The sequence below is a fragment of the Orbicella franksi genome, chromosome 7 (genome assembly GCF_964199315.1).
Source record: "Orbicella franksi chromosome 7, jaOrbFran1.1, whole genome shotgun sequence".
NCBI lineage: Eukaryota > Metazoa > Cnidaria > Anthozoa > Scleractinia > Merulinidae > Orbicella > Orbicella franksi.
The window spans coordinates 28,195,370-28,211,609 of NC_138151.1; the positions used below are offsets into that span (position 1 = coordinate 28,195,370).

Consider the following 16,240-nt stretch of genomic DNA (forward strand, 5'->3'; position numbering starts at 1 on the left):
GAAGCCACACCAGCCTTCGTTGTTTTTCATGCGGGTGCTCTATCCTGGTCGAATTGGAATTTGGAGACGATGGTTTTTGTGGAAGGAGGAAAGCCGGAGAACTCGCAGAAAAACCCTCGGAGCAAGGCGAGAACCAACAACAAACTACGAAATTACACTTATTGACCTCAGCGATCTAGCCTGCGAACGCAATGATCAGAATCAATGTCAAAGAGTGGTCAGCGGTTTCCCCTCTAACATTGCCAGGACAAAACAATCACCATATATCAAGGATTTACTTCTTTGTCTTCCCGAAACAAGATGGCGGAACTAAGCGCTTATCGGGATCAGCATTTTAAGGTAATAATCTTGTTTCCTTTACCTTTTCATTAAACAAGTGGACTCTCCTAGTGGATGAAGGGTTTCCTTTTCGTCCTTTCTTTTTCCAGGGCACACGTAATGAGCTCGAAAGGATGCTAGAAACAAGTTGCACATTATATGTTGGAAATCTATCATTTTACACTACTGAAGAACAAATATACGAGCTGTTTTCGCGTGCAGGAGACTTAAAAAGGATTGTTATGGGACTGGATAAGGTTAAGAAGACTCCCTGTGGATTCTGCTTTGTTGAGTATCCTTTTCTGTTGAAATAAGGTTTGTTTATGGCCTATGAAAGTTTGTGGGTTTTTTTACACTTTATCATGATTTTATCCGTCCACCCCCCCCCCCCCGCCATTGTTAAGGAAATCTGAGGGGAACGGGAGGCCTTTAAACGCCGCTTCTGAGGTGGTAACTGTGTCGGTGCCTTTGATCTTTTTTCAATTCAGAAAGGGGGAACTGTGTCGGCACTTTGATCTTCCTTTCTTTGCGGGGGAAATTTACTTTTCTGAGGAAAGAAATTCAAAGGTCATCACTAGGGGGGAGGGGGTGCAGATATTAAAAGGAATGGCCCATTGCTTAACAATAAAGAAGCCTCGACTGTGCTCTGTTCTGTTGTAAAGCACACAGGAAGCGGTAGAGCACGAAAGAAGTGTAGGGGAAAATACAAGATGTAGTCAAGTGCTTTTCCCTACTTCTTGAGTGCTCTACCGCTTCCTAAGTGCTTTACAACAGAACAGAGCACAGTTGAGGCTTCTTTATTTGCTTTATGATAAAGAATTCAATAATTTCCCCACGCATTTGGCTTAATTTTCAAACCAAACTTTATTTTCCAAACGAACGAAAGTGGCGTCAGCCTTGCACTGTTCTCTAATAAAGCACGCTAAAGTAGGCCAATTACAATCCTTGTTAGAATTGTTCAAATAATTTGATTGGCTAACGAAGCGACAACTGTCAATCACAAACTGGACTTCTGCTAAGCTTTCAGTTTCAAGTAGTTTGAGCGGCTTTCAAGAGAAGAACGATGCCTTCAAAGTTCGCTTTTAAGTTAATTTTTAGATATAGATCTAAAGGCAGGTGAAGGTTTATAGTCCAGAGGAATCTGGCCGTATTGTGGCCCATGAAAACATGCACTTTTCCAGTGGAAATTATGAAACGCGGAGCTCAAAGCTTGCGGATGAAAATGCGAAATGTCAAGTTGAATTTGAAAGGAGCTACAGTTATTTACAGCTTGTAGCCGCATGCAGCAAGATTGCCCGAACTGGGGTAAAAGTTAGAAAGACTAAATGGCTCCCACTGGTTCTACTCTGAGCACAGAAGAGAATACCAGAGCAAGCTTTGCACTGACCACTCGTCGGTTCACTTCGCTGAGATGACTGGAGAACGAGTATTACTACACTGCATGTGAGTGTTGTTTGAGCAATTGAGCATTTTCACAAAAATAAAGCTTCTCGTCATAAACAGAGACAGTTCAATTGTTGTTTTCTGTCGCTGTTTTACTTCTTAAGTATAATTTCCGCCTTCGTAACAAATATAGTGTCTTTTATCGAAGCACTGTTTAGGCTGAGAATTTGTTTATTTCACTATGTTTTGTCAGCGGGAACCTAGCAAAACCTGTTATTTTAGTACAGTTTTGACACTACTGTAGCTAGCAATGGTTTTTGTGAGCATATTTACTACAGACAAATAGCTCGTTTCCATTGCGTTTGTCTGAATCACAGGGGATGCTTAATTTGGCAAATTTGTCAAAATTCCGAAGCAAAAATTTGAAAGCCAACTTACTGTAATCAACCCGTGCTCTGTTTTCTGATAAAGCACACTCTTTCAGCCAATCAGAGTGCACATTATATGGAAACTTTATTATAATTTTGGTTAAACGTGGCTTTTCAATAAGCTTATCAAACGCTAATAGCTGCATTTTTGTTGCTATCAGTCAACATATCAGCTGGCATATCGGCCAAGAGTCGGCCGAGAGTCGGCCGAGTATCGGTCAGCATGTTATTCAAGTTGATCTATAGACTGTCGGTCGACATCATCAGTTGACACTTGGTCGGTATGTCAGTCAACACTCAGCTGACACCTTGACTGATATGTTGTGATCAACAGTTGGTGCTGTATCAGTCAATTGTTGGTAGTATCAGTGTATCGTTAACTGTTGTTTTGCTGAAATAGCAGTCATCTCCTTACCCACAGGGGACGCAAAAGAAGAGTCTCTATCGCCTATGCTCATATATAAAATTTTATAGAGCAAGGATGCAGCTCAAACTTCCGTCAAGAGTCTTTGACATAGATGTTGCTGGCATGAAATGTTAAAAACGGATGACGGCCACCAAAAGACCCTCTCAAAGGTGTAAGGATTATTTAATATTTGTGATATCCAATATTTGAGTTAAGGGGGGGGGACTTGCATATGAAAGGAGTGGAGATGCTCTTCGTCTGGCTTAGGGGTGTCAAGTTTGGATTTTGGTTTCACTTAGGGTGCTCTTAGCAAAATGTCATCATATTGTAACGCGCGCGGGCGACAACAACTTCCAGTCAAGGAGTCCAACAGCCAACGGTTTAATTACTCGTCTCTCAACGTTTAGCTTACTTGTACATGGCAAGTCTACTAACACACACAGGCCACTCCATAACATGAGTCCCTTATATATGCTGTATTACGAGTACATTGCGCATCCCGTACTCACCATATAACCGTCTCTTAGTCTTGGAACTCTTGTGAGTATACGTTCAAATACAACCGTTATACCTCTTAGCACGCGCATCATAGCTCGTGCAATCACTATATCAGTTTCATTACAGTATGTAACCCATATGTAACCATGACTGTCTTGTTTAAGGTTTCACGCAAAGAAGTATAAAAATATACATTTAATATGTTTTAAATATGGTCTTTTTTCTGGGCCACACCATGATTGGTGTCCTGTAGGGGTTTAATTCAAAATTTCAGACAAGCATCCCCACCCTTTCATGTGCAAAGTGCCCCCCCCCTCCCCAGGATTTGAGTAGAGAAGATAGAACTCAGTAACAAGAGCTGACCAAATGAGCATAGTGTTGGCCAAGTGTCAGCTGAGTGTTGGTAAAGTATTGGCCGAGTGTCGCCCGACTTGCGAGTTGGTCGATATGTCGACTGAGTTTCTGTCGACATACCTGCTGATACTTGGCCGATATGTCTTCCGATGCTCAGTCAATATGTTTTCCGATGCTTGGTCGACATATCGGCCAATTATATTGACTGATACTTGGCTGACAGATGCCATAAGTACACACGATCCAGAATTTCTACAGCTTCTTGTTTACTTTAGAAGTAGAAAGTATTTACATGTATTTCAAAGCACTTGTACAAGTAAAAACACAAAATCTTAGCTTTGCTGTAGATATTATGCACGTGAAGATGCGCAAAATGCCATGTGGTACATTAATGGCACAAGACTTGATGACCGCATTATACGTACAGATTGGGATGCTGGTTTTGTAGAGGGACGTCAGTTTGGACGAGGAAAGAGTGGAGGGCAGGTAAGAACTTCTAGGTCCTTTCTCACAAACCACTTGGGGCTATGCCAGGCTGACTGCTGCATCCTTAAGTTCCACAATGGCCTAGCAGCCATAGTTTCTCTTTCTGCCTAGGTACAATGTATATTAAGTGGATCCATCCAGGCAAACTTTTGGGGTAATACACCATCTTATTATTTGCATGCCGTCTGACAAGTTGCGGGAAAAAATAAAAAATTATGCAGAACTCTGTGAGGGGAAATGTGGAATATGCGTCAATTTTGCGGAAAAGACACTGGATTATGCGGAAATTTCAACTGTTGACAAAATTGATAATAAAACCTTTTCAATGTACTGAACAACAGTCAAACAAAAAGCACTTCAAACTCATACCACAGTACACTGTATAAGCCCTTTAATAGACTACCTGTTGTATCCCACAAGAAAAATTATGGCAAAAGCCATGTAGTAAATCCTTTCATCAACCAAGCCTGTTCAGTCAAGATGCTGGATATTGGCCTTGTTCTTTTTTTTTTTTTTGGAAGTTTTTGGACTCTGACTCCTTCTTGGCCATTAACATGCAAAAAAAGAACTTTTCCAATATCTAGTCATCTTGGTCAATTACCCATATGTAATGCTTGTTGGGAATACATGTACATGATAGTCTAGTATCAAATCTAAAGGAATAGTGGCCCCATCAGGCCAGCACTTATCTCCCACCTCAGAAGGACGAGGCAACAAGGAGTATTTCTACTCCCCCCAGGATGGGATGCTAGTCCATTGCCCAGTTATCCCCCGGTTAAATCCACAGTTACCCATGTACACGTCTGGATGAAGAGAGGCACTGTGGGAGTAATGACAGCTCAAAAATGCTCTGATGCACAGGACATGGGCCCACTAACAAATGGAGTTACTGTGTATCCTGAAATCTTGTTACATTTTAGGTGCGAGATGAGTATCGGAGTGATTACGACCCTGGCAGAGGAGGCTTTGGTAAGAAGGCCCAGCAATCCTCAGGAATTATAACTAGTCCCCCAGTCGCTTACTCAAAACGATGACTTGAAACACTGTTGTTTCAATGTAATCTGACGGTTAACGCAAGATCTGGATACCTGTGTTGTTCAAGCATGTGTAGGCAGGAATGGATTCTTGATGTTGCTCATGCTGTCTGCTTAAGATGTAATGATGTGGCCACTACAAGAATGACTATCAACATAAGAACTATCAGTATAAGATTCTAAGGGGAGATTATGTTGCATGCTTTGGTCAGACACAAGTTTTAACTGAACAGGTGTAGAATAGTGAAATTTAATACTTGCGAAGATCCCTTAAAGGGAACCCAGGCTTGTCGTGTTTACATCGATAATCGCTCACTAGCTTGGCAGACAGTGTCTCAGCTAAAGCTGGTTTTCATTTTGGGAAAATCACCCATGATGTTGGGTTAGGCTTTACATATTTGTTTCTTGATTGTCACAGACAATCCTGACTCCTAAAAATTTCCAAAATCATCTGGTATGTCGGGAATAGGCCAGGAGAGCTTACCATTACCAGCCAGAACCAGATGAAAATTAAATAGTATTTTCCAAAGTCGAAATATTATTTTCCAAAATCAACAAATGAACCAAAAGAGATGGGGGGCGCTTGGGTTGCTGTCTCAAAATGAGAGATGTTTGTATGGATTTTGAACCATGTTTCAAGGTCCATAGCTTGGCCTCTGTTCACATTAAAAGTATCGATCTTGGTCAAGTGACCAATCAGAATGTGATCTTTCATGTGGTGGTAGTGTCAAGTTTATCGATTTGTTAAAATCTGATACTCACCCCAGTTCCCTGCACAACTCCAAAATGGCCAATTGGGTACATCTGGGACAGTTGGGAAAAAGTCACAATCCCAACTCTCTGGTATTTTTTGTGACATGGAAACTAGGTTCTGGTGATAGTGGCCTCCGAGCCTGTCCATTAAATCACCATCCCTGTCTCAGACATAAATTATTGCTGGTTGTGTAGTTGATGTGCTATATTTCCACTTAAACTTGAAGGTTGTTTTTTAACATAATCATCATACCAAGCAAACCCACTCTATCAAACTCAGTGCAAGTAAGTGTGTGTCATAACCAAGTGATGCATGCTTATGGGGTGACCCAAGTCAACTTTGCTTCACCAGAGAGATTTTTTTTTTTTTTGCATGACTGGATTAGTCATATTTTTACTTCTCAAACAATCAATTCATGCTTTGGGTAGCCTGTAGCACAGGTGTATTATTGGTGCGCGAGTGCGCAGTTTTCGTATTAGGCCACCATCTTGGATTTGGTATCTGTGGTTGCCCCAACCCTCTACCAGTCAAGCGTCCAATTTACAATCCAACATGGTGGCATTAAAAACCTGGTCTATCGAGCGTTCCATTCCAAAATAATACCTGCAGTGCAGGCTATGCTTTGGGCTGTGCATCATCAAGTTATGATGCATGTGGGAAGTTTAGAGATCACTCAAGAAGAAAAGAGTTGCTCTCAGCGGCACCTCAAACAACTGTTAGATTTCTTTCATGTTCTCCAAACTTCTCGCGTGTGTTATTACTCCATAAAGCATGCTGAAGCATCAGTGCATTGTTTAGTACGGCGTAATATTTTAATCAGGAATTGTTAAAGTCTCACAGCTGTGGTAACCACTTTAAAATAACCATTTTATGTATTAAGTTTTTTTCTACCATTTCTTTTCAATAAAATTTTGGCATTGCTAATGTTGGACTTTGGAGTAAACTTACTGTTAGTATAAGATTAAAAAATAGTTCTCTTAGTTAATGACTAGATAAATAATAGCCTCCATGTGGCATAAAAATATGCTTGGATATTTTGTTCGCAGACATTATTTGCACCAAGAACAAAGCTTGAGGAAAACTGTGAGGAACAAATGATGTCCTAGTACAAATACCTGAAAAGTCAAATGGAGGCTATTGTATTTATAATCCTTGAAATATTTTTTGCAACACAGAGGATCTTTTGAAACTTGGGGAATATCACTCAGATATTCCCCGGGTGTAGCTGGAGCATATTCAGTCACAAGACACACTTAGGCCAAGCATGAGCAAGTGCAAATGAAATGTTTGATGGATTATAAAATTAAATATTATAGTACAGTAACTTCATGCTCACAGTTATTGCTGTGGTAATTTATTTTTCATGATTTATTTACAAAGTCATCACAAATTTCATTTTTAACAATATTTTCTGCAGGCAGCTTAGTGTCTCCAACATCAAAGAAGTTCCTCTTCACAATGTGCCGCAAACACTGAAGAATCACATTTCTTTCATGACGGATTTCTGGGGCCAAAAGCTGTGTTGAAAAAAGTGAAAATCAGTTGATTAAACTAAATCTTTGCCAGTTTCTTCACCCCATTGATTGTTGCACAGTGGAACATCCACTAACAGCCACCTCCCTATGATGACCACTTTTTTTCATCCTGGCAGACAGCCCATACATTCGCTCTTATTTTAACCAACACCTCTCCACAATGGTAACAGTTACTAATGCATGTCCCAAACTACCAATTGAAAATAACCTCTCCACAACAGCCAGTTGAGAATTTGCAGTTACATCAAGAGAATAGTCCCCTAGTTGATCATCATTTTATTCTCATTACCTGTTTGCTTCACAAGCTAGGTACTAATGTTGCAATAAGGAAGTGGATAGAGGCCATTTTTGCAAATTATTTTATGGGTTTACACTCCACAGGTATAACATTTTTGTAGAAAGGAAATTATCAGAAACTATGTTTTTAGTGCATGGTTTTTAAACAGCTTGATCACAAGAATTACAGTTGAAACTCTCTACAATGGCCATCCTGTGGTTGAATTACATAATTTGTAATCAGCCTCAAGGAGGCTGAGTTGAGTTAAGTGTATGATTGGCACATGTTAAGGACAAAACATCTTGGTCATCATAGAGAGGTGGCCACTATGCGTGGGAGACCATTTGTGGAAGTTTGACTATCTGTTTGGTTCACGCTTGAAAAATGCTAATTTAGAAGGGAAATGAACTCAAAATGTAACTTTAAACACAGAAAGCCCTGATCTAACTTAGCAAATCACTGTATCAGAACGAATATTCAGTGACTTTGCATGCATTATATGCATCATCCAACATATTTTGGGTTTTCAAAGGTGAGAACAATTCGGTGATTGATCTTCATTTAGTCTTCTTCACATTTGAATTATCCAGTGATGTTTCAAAGTGTTGCTTTGAAACTTTGGAAAAACAAGGAAACTTGGATGGAAGCTCAGCTAATGAGATTGCAACATTTGCATAAGTATGTAAAGGCTGGTTTTCAGTAGCGACAGAGTTGTAGTAAGAGAGATTACAACCTTGTGAAAATCAAAAATTTGAGTTAGTAAGTGGAGTCGTAAGCTGGATGGAATGTCCAAATCAGAGTCAGAAGAATCAGAACATTTCCATTTCTTCCATTTCTGTTTACCACTCCATTGTTTATGATCCAGTGAAAACAAGATTGTCGGAGTCGGAAGCAGAAGCGGAAGAACCAACCAATCACAAGGCCCGGAATCAAGATGGAGATTGGTTTATTCTGCTTCTGCTTCTGCTTCTGACTCCAACAATCTAGTTTTCACTAGATCAAAAACAACAGAGTCATAAGCACAATGGGTATTCTGCCTCCGACTCAATCGGTTTGATTTTGACAAGATCACATCACTCTATGCTTCTGATTACGACTCTGACTACGACACTGTTGCTAGGGAAAACCAGCCTTTAGAATTCTTCTAAGAAAGTATAAATACATTAGCTATAGGTTTAAATTACCTTTTCTAAGAGAGTTGATTTCCTTATTCCCATGGATTTAGAGTTTGCCTGAAAGACATAACTGCAGCTATTTTTATGTGCAAACTTTGTAACTAAATACACTTAAGGCAGCTGTTTGCAGTGTATTCACTTGCATATCTTTGCCAGCTATGGGTATTTTACGAACTCACACCAAGATCAACGCCCAGTTGGCTTGATAGTTCGGTTGAGCACTCCACCAAACATGCACCATTTTGCATTTGAATCTCATTTATGTCTGTTTTGGCAGTGTTGCCTATTAAGTTGTGCATATAACTGTGATTTTTCTGTTACAAATTTTTCTCCAGCAGTTAAAAATATGCATTTCATGTAATTTCACTTGCATTAAACCTATTTGACAAACCTGTCTTAAAAAAGTCCTTTTTAAAGTCCTTTAAAAAATAAACATTAAGGATTCACATCTAACACAAAACCATTATTTAAATCACTTAAAATGGAGTAAGTCTGAAGTATTTTTTGAGTGCCTTTAAGGAACTGTGGTGGTTCTGCCCGAAAGCCAGTTCGCCCAAACTGTGAGTCAGTGTGCCTGGACTGTTAGCTCAAGGTCAACGGATTAAAGAATGAGAAACAAACATGTTTTGTGTAGTTTTGTTTCATAACACCCACAATGTTGTCTTTTTCATTCATTTTGTTGAAAAAAGATTTAACACATCCTTCTTTGAACTTTCAGTCTGGGCAAACAGACTAAAAGTTCGGGCGAACTGGCTGTCAGGTAAAACAACTGATTTCCCCTTTAACTTGGACTATCACCAAGATCATATTTAAGTTAACATTGACAACGCAAAGACTTGATAACAAAATGAAATTTCATTCACCTTTGTGATACATTTCTTTGATCTCCTGCGTGTTCTCTTTGTTCTGCCGTGTGCACCTTGTTTCACGTCATGTCGTGAATGAGGTGTACTGCTGTCAGCTTTTCCAACTTCAGGCTCATTTGTCGAATTTTTGTCGAGTTTCTCCTTCAGGGAACAATCTTTGTGTTTGTTGTTGTTAATTTCTGTTGGTTGAACATTTATTTTAACTTAAAAAACTTCATATTGCCATTTTCCATAGCTAATCTTGCCCAAGATAGGAAAACAATAAGTAGACTGAGATGAGATCAGAAGCAAGAAATGGTGGGAGGACAGACTTCAAAACTTGTTGGAATCACAGCTCAAGGAAAGACTTTGAGTTAATTGACACACCTTTCATTTCATTCTTGGAAAATCGCTTTCCGTTTAGAGATGAATTATCCATCTTAGATAAATTATTCATCTTGAAGGCATGCTGACAGATGTATCAGCCACAGAGAAGTTTTGCTCTATAATTTGTCTTCCCACTGAAAGACAAATTATCCATTTCAGACAAAGAATAATATTCATCTATATATGATGGATAATTCACCTCTGGTATAAATTTGGCCAATGGCATGGACAAAAGAAGGCAAGAGAGAGACCTGCCATTGGATTGGAAAAAATAAATTAGAATTTTAACCCTTAAGTAGATCATATTTGAATATACCTGCTGGTGCTTGGTCATCCTCAGATTCGCTAGCATATGCTGAACAGAGTGAACCTAATCCAGAGAATCCAGACATTGCAGTGGAAGGAACTGCTTCTGATGTTAGGCTGGGTAATATCTTTGGGGCAGGTAACCTCTCTTTAATTTCACTCCCTGGAATCACAAAAATAGATAGTTTATAAACCTTACAAACAAGAAAAAATGATCATGTGGTACATTTAAAAACAATAATTCATTCAGGAACAAAGCAACAAAAAAACTAGTTCTATAATGAACATAAAAGCAGCACTTGGTCATGGTCCAATCCATTACAAATGCTCTAATTTTTTAACTGCCCATAAGTAGACTCCACTTCTGAGGCTGGTTTCTCTACAATTGCTATGATCACTGTAATTACTGCAAAAGAAGTTGAGCAATCCTTACAGCCAAATCTCAGTAATGGACATTTTTATCGATGTCATGTATTTCCCAGGGCTAGAAAAAAGTGCTGCCCCATCATCAAGGACAAGTAGATTTTCCTCCTGAGCAAGTACATGTAACTTTTCATTCTTACTTGCCCAGTGGACAAGGGATCAGGAGTGTCGTCTGCCAACTAAATCATTAAAAGAGAAAGCTAGGAGTTGTCCAGGGCAGGCAAAATGTGAGAGCTTCTTGTCCCAAGGGCAAGCTGAAATTCAAGTTTTTTTCGATCCCTGTTTTCCGATCTTCTCGCTCAAACAAAAAATAAACCTCACCTCTTAATTTATCATGCCTAATTTAGTAAATGTGCTTACTTTCATTAGAATCTGTTGCCAACTCATAAAAACATGGGACCCCAACTTGCTAATTTTTACAAAGAAGTGTATGCCAAGGGGGCAATGATTTCTTTGTAAGTTTGGGGTCCCATATTTTTCTGAGTTTGCAATGTATGGATTGTTATGAAACTTTACTAAATTCAGCATCATGGTAAATTGAACTGTGGACCAAGGTGTTTTTTTGTTTATTTGAAAAATTATTACAAGAAATTGTTGATATTGTGTGACATTGGTAAAAAGGTCTATTATTACAGTGATCATTTCTATCCCTGGAGAGAGGTTTCCATATTATCACTGATGATGATTGCTGAATTTTTTGCAGCAATCATGGTGATCATTAAAGAACCACTCTTTAGAGGACACATTTTCTAGTCCAAAGTACTTCCACTAAATATAAGAGAAGGTCAACTGTGATAAGACTCTCAGTTAATTGGCAGACGTTTTCAGAAAGAAACACCTTCATGTTCTATCAGATACAGGACATACCTGCATCATCCTCTTCTTTATAAGAACCATCAAGTACCAATGAAAGAGGATCTGCCCCATTTTCCAGTGTTGTAGGATCTTCTGATTTGCTTTCATTGTCTCCATCATGGCTCTGTTCTTTAGTAAGATTTTTTGCTGTGTCCGTGGTATTTGAACTCTCAGTATCATTCCTTGTTTGAACTCTATCGTTGAAGTGTTTGTTGCCACCTCTTTGAAAAGTTCTGCCACCTCGCTGGCCTCTGCGGTATCTTTGAAAACAAGTACAAAATTTCCCTAAGTAACGGTGTAAATAGATGAAATGCTGAAGTGAACATTGTCAGCAAAAGCAAAAAGCATCAGACTTGCAGGTCTAATTAAGTTCTTGATTGATAAAAGCAAGTCGACAATGCCCAGACCTACTGCTCTAAAACTAGTTAACAATGAAAGTAAAATGATGCAAACCAGATTCTTGATAGTACATGCCAGGATGTGATAGTTTAGTGCCTTATTAGTACAAGTACCAAAGACCTCTATCAAGCATCAGTTTTAGTATAGCATTGTATGTTACTGCTGGGCTTTGTGTGACCCAGCTGAGTACCCTGCACAGGTCATTTATTATTTTAGTCTTGAGTGCGTGCATGGGTGGCCCCTTTATTCAAATGTAGACCATAAGGGCCACCCCAAACCTGAGTTCACTACTTAAGTTCTACTTAACTTCTACTTAACTTTTATCAAGGCCCATCTGTGTAATGTTCTTACGGAAGTAGAGTTTTCTCAAGGCACCTCATGTACAAGCAGAATAAACACTAAAGTTTACAGTAGTTGATCATGGTTTGTCTATGTTCACATATACATTGCACATCTCACTACCTGAAATTCTTGGTCTTCAAAACATGGCCAGATGCTTTTCTCTTAGCTTCTTCTGCCATCTTTCTTTCCACATTAGCAACAGTTGGATACTTCCTTTTATTATCAGATGGTAACAAATAATAGTCAGTGACAAATTAGTACTGGTCAGACAGTGACAAATCAAAATCATTTCACTTCCACATTACTTTCTTACTGCCCTTATGCCTGCTGGCATGTAGGACAGCATATAGGGCAGCCATTTCCACATTGAATAACTTGAAATAAATTCCAGTACGAGTGTAAAAGCCTCATGCATTGTTCAGCGGATGGACAAAAAAGGGTCCAACACGAAGTGGAGGAAGGAATGAAATTCACCCAACGACTACAACTTGAAAAAGACTATTTTCTAGCAGAGTAAATCAGATGAGCTGTCAATTGTCTCTAAATCACTGTGTACTAAATGGGCTTTGGGGGGGGGGGGGGGCAGGGGTGGGGGAAAAAATCCTTTACTGGAAGATAGTGAACCACTCCTCAGGTATTCATAAAAGAGCAACATGGCCTACAACCCTTAAAAATGCAAATAACAACAAGTTACCTTTTTCGTTCTTCTCTCCACTTTGCTATTTCTTCATCTGTATCAAGCTTGATCTTCATCCTGCCTGTTTCATGAGTCTGGAAATAGCATGGAAAACTCCCATTAGACCTGTTAGTATCCACTTAGAAAGAAAGGCACTGTGAGAATAAAGTGTCTTGCCCAAGAGAACAACATAATGTCTCCAGCCAGGGCTCAAACCTGGACTGCTCGATCCAGAGGTGAAAAAACACTAACCATAAGACCACTGTACCTCTACAAAATATGGATATTGTTCTAGATATCTATGGTTAATAAATAGTTGTTTATTCAGGCAAGTGTCAGTACACAGCTACCAACTGACATTAACATAAAAGTACTAATAATATGTAGTTTCAAGTAACAATATTTTGTAGCAGTACAAATATGCTACTGTAAAATTATGAGGAACAAATAATTTGCATGGGTTATAACCTGTATCCAGTGCAGTTTGAGAACCTTCCTTCCAGCTTTGAAAGTACAACCTTCGTAACTACACTGTTGGAAAAAAATTAAAACACAACATATATAACTGCCATAATAATTTAAAGTGATATTATAATTAAATTATCAAGTTAACAAGTGGTTGCTGAAGAGAGAGTGGACACAAAGTAGAAGAAATTTAATAATTATTGTTGGCTCATTTTGTAACCTAAAAGTTAAAATAACCATTAAGTTAACTTCACATCTCACTTTAAGCCCAAAATTTCTATTCCTAATGTGAGAGAGATGTACAAGATCTGAGACCAACCTTCCAAGATCAAAACATGTATTATGTCTGGAAATCCCATTCCTCCAGCCCAAAGGGTTATGTTCCGAGAGCTTGCCTGTACATGTACTTACAAAGGTTTGCTTGTCTGAACCATACCAATGAAAACTACCACATGCAGAGAATAAAGCATCATGTAGAAAACATCCTGTAAGAAACCCCCACTAAAAGCGGTTCTCCTATTAAACAATTAGATTATGAGCTCAAGATGTCTATCTCATGATACATGTAGTTAGTAGATTAATACTAAGACAGTTACACGTAGATTATAATTTATTCGCTCATGATTTCTTTGTGTGATAGTTGACTCGTGCTGCACCCACAAGAACTATGATATGATAGAAATTTCAAGCTCATAAATCTAATTGTTAAATAGATCTACACTCATGGAAGTTGAGGAGAACTTGGCTCATGTTAACACAACATTTTCTTATTCTCCTAAACTTACACGTGTTTCAGTAACTCGAGAGAAACACAGAAAATAAAGCTTACTATGATGTGCGTCATGTTACACTGTACACAACGTATTATGCACTTTGACCCAAGGTCATACCTGGACATGGGAGCCTAAGTGGGCATTTAGTGTCTCTTTACTGGTAAAATCTTTCTGGCAAGCATCACAGCGATAGTCTTTATTCAAAGGGTAGGTTTGTCCATTCTCTGACGTTCCATTTGTTTTTCCCTACATAACAAAGCCAAGAGGTAAGAAGTACATTACAGAAATGGTATGTAAATAGAACAATATAAACTGAATAAATTGGTTTACATGTAATTAAAAAACTTTTCAGATTCTCAATCAGGGATTGAAAAATCTCTGCCAATCAGTCTGTCTTGCTGCAGGTTTGTGAACAGACCATATGTAACAAGAAATTTGATGTGGCAAAAGTGACTGTATATATATATCTACATGAAGAAGTAGATGCTGTATAGTTAATATCCATGAAGGGTGATTTGACCAAAGATGAGAGCGTTTTTATCAGTAATTATGTCACAGTAATGAAGTTGGGGACTAATTACCACCAAAACTCTCTGCACTGCCTGTGCATAGTAACATGTGTAATGTACAATGTATGAAGTGTATCACCCTCCAAATAGATATCAGTGGCTCAATTCCCTTGGAGGTCAATCTCTTGTTGGCCAGAGGGACTTAAAATGTGTTAAGCAACTCTATGATCTTCCCTAGGGGTAAGAGGAAATTATCAGTAAATCCAATGATCCTATGATCAGACAAAATCTTCTGGCTAGATTGTAGAATGCCAGGCCAATCATTTGCATCTCACTGAATATGAATGGTTGGAATTGTTTCTTTCTATGCGCCTCATTCTTACATGTAAAAGTGGCCTGGTATTGTTAAATCACTCCAATCTCTTTCACAGATAAACAAATGTCCACCTTAATCCCCACTATGTTGTAACCAATGCTCCCTCCCTCCCCTGTCCCAGTCTTGAATTCCTACCAACCCACGACTGAAATGAAGATTTCAAACCAATGTTATCCAGGAGGAGGTACCAGTGGCGAACCTAGACCTTGAGCTAAAGGGGGGGGGGGGGGCATTTTTTTTTTTGCTAACCCTACCAGCTTTTCTTCCTTCTGTGATTTCTTTTTTTTTTTTTTTACCTAAAATAAGGGGGGCCAGGGGGGCCCCTCTCCTAGATCCACCACCGGGTATTCCCTTATATGGGCTATATAGGTATGTGTGGCCCCAAAGGTTATGGTTTTTCAGCCATTTTGGTCATCAGTAGGGGTATGGTTTTTGCACTTTAGTCTTTTATAGCTACTTTTTCATCATTATTGATAAGATCATCATCAAAAGCCCTTCATAAATTATGTTTAGGGCAGCATTGCCAGCTGCAACGGTCACGAGTAAGGTAAGGGTTTTGGGAAGCAGGGTCGCAAACCCTGACCCAATTTTTCAGGAAGAACTGCCCCCCTCCCCCTGTGTAATCCCCACCCCTCTTCCCCTGTATTTCCAGCTAGGAGTTAGGAATGTTTTTTCCAGAGATCTGAGAAAAAAACTCCAGATTAAGCTTATTTCCAGTTACTACAAGTTAGTCAGCAGGCATTACAATGTACCTGGAAATTGGTGACCCGCAGTTTCCGTTGTTGTTGTTTGGAAGGTGGGTGAACGTCGATTCTTTCCTGAGCAACCACGTGGTTAAGCTGAGGACCTAAAGGATTTACATTCGGCCATATTCCCGGCCTAAACTGAGAACCTGGATAGCCAGTAAAAGAGTTCATGGGTAATCTAGGTGGAAAACCTGGTGAAGGAATTTGTGGCCTTCCAAAGATCGATGGAGCTGTCGCTCCAACCATCGGCCATCCTGGAAATCCATTCGTGTTGAAAGCTGGCGGAAAGTTTCCAAAGTTTGGAGGAGGCAACTGCGACATCTTGACTGCTGAGAGTAGCTGCTAGCTCCTAAATGACAATAAACAAGGAGGACATGAAACTTTTCGCAAGAAACTTTGATCTGCTACCTTGCTAGAGCGAAATGCTTGGCCCCATTAGATTGTTTCTTTCAAGTCGGAATCGAAATACTTCGTAAAAGCTCCGATTCAT

General features: G+C 39.2%; 2 protein-coding genes across 2 annotated transcripts; one reads left to right on the forward strand and one right to left on the reverse strand.

The window, feature by feature from the left end:
* The first annotated feature begins 88 nt into the window (after window positions 1-88).
* Window positions 89-6,585, forward strand: LOC145493537 (nuclear cap-binding protein subunit 2-like). Its single transcript, XM_081473043.1, has 4 exons — window positions 89-339; window positions 429-610; window positions 3,735-3,873; window positions 4,794-6,585. The coding sequence occupies exons 1-4, from the start codon at window positions 301-303 to the stop codon at window positions 4,905-4,907; spliced, it is 474 nt and encodes a 157-aa protein (XP_081329169.1). The 5' UTR covers window positions 89-300; the 3' UTR covers window positions 4,908-6,585.
* An 82-nt stretch (window positions 6,586-6,667) lies between these two features.
* On the reverse strand, window positions 6,668-16,230 carry LOC145493534 (FMR1-interacting protein NUFIP1-like). Its single transcript, XM_081473037.1, has 10 exons — window positions 15,757-16,230; window positions 14,237-14,365; window positions 13,350-13,412; window positions 12,900-12,976; window positions 12,326-12,418; window positions 11,477-11,724; window positions 10,197-10,349; window positions 9,512-9,693; window positions 8,658-8,705; window positions 6,668-7,178 (listed from the first exon to the last, which is right to left on the reverse strand). Exons 1-10 carry the CDS (start codon window positions 16,069-16,071, stop codon window positions 7,023-7,025), a joined length of 1,464 nt encoding a protein of 487 aa, XP_081329163.1. The 5' UTR covers window positions 16,072-16,230; the 3' UTR covers window positions 6,668-7,022.
* Between the last annotated feature and the right edge of the window lie 10 nt (window positions 16,231-16,240).

Excerpts from the sequence above, each read along its gene's own strand:
- LOC145493537 (XM_081473043.1), top strand. The coding sequence starts at position 301 with ATGGCGGAACTAAGCGCTTATCGGGATCAGCATTTTAAG. Across the intron at positions 340-428 it reads ATCGGGATCAGCATTTTAAG|GGCACACGTAATGAGCTCGA; the intron begins GTAATAATCTTG and ends TTCTTTTTCCAG. Across the intron at positions 611-3,734 it reads TGTGGATTCTGCTTTGTTGA|ATATTATGCACGTGAAGATG; the intron begins GTATCCTTTTCT and ends GCTTTGCTGTAG.
- LOC145493534 (XM_081473037.1), bottom strand. The coding sequence starts at position 16,071 with ATGTCGCAGTTGCCTCCTCCAAACTTTGGAAACTTTCCGCCAGCTTTC. Across the intron at positions 14,366-15,756 it reads TGCGGGTCACCAATTTCCAG|GGAAAAACAAATGGAACGTC; the intron begins GTACATTGTAAT and ends TTTGTTATGTAG. Across the intron at positions 7,179-8,657 it reads AATCAACTCTCTTAGAAAAG|CTTTTGGCCCCAGAAATCCG; the intron begins GTAATTTAAACC and ends TTTTCAACACAG.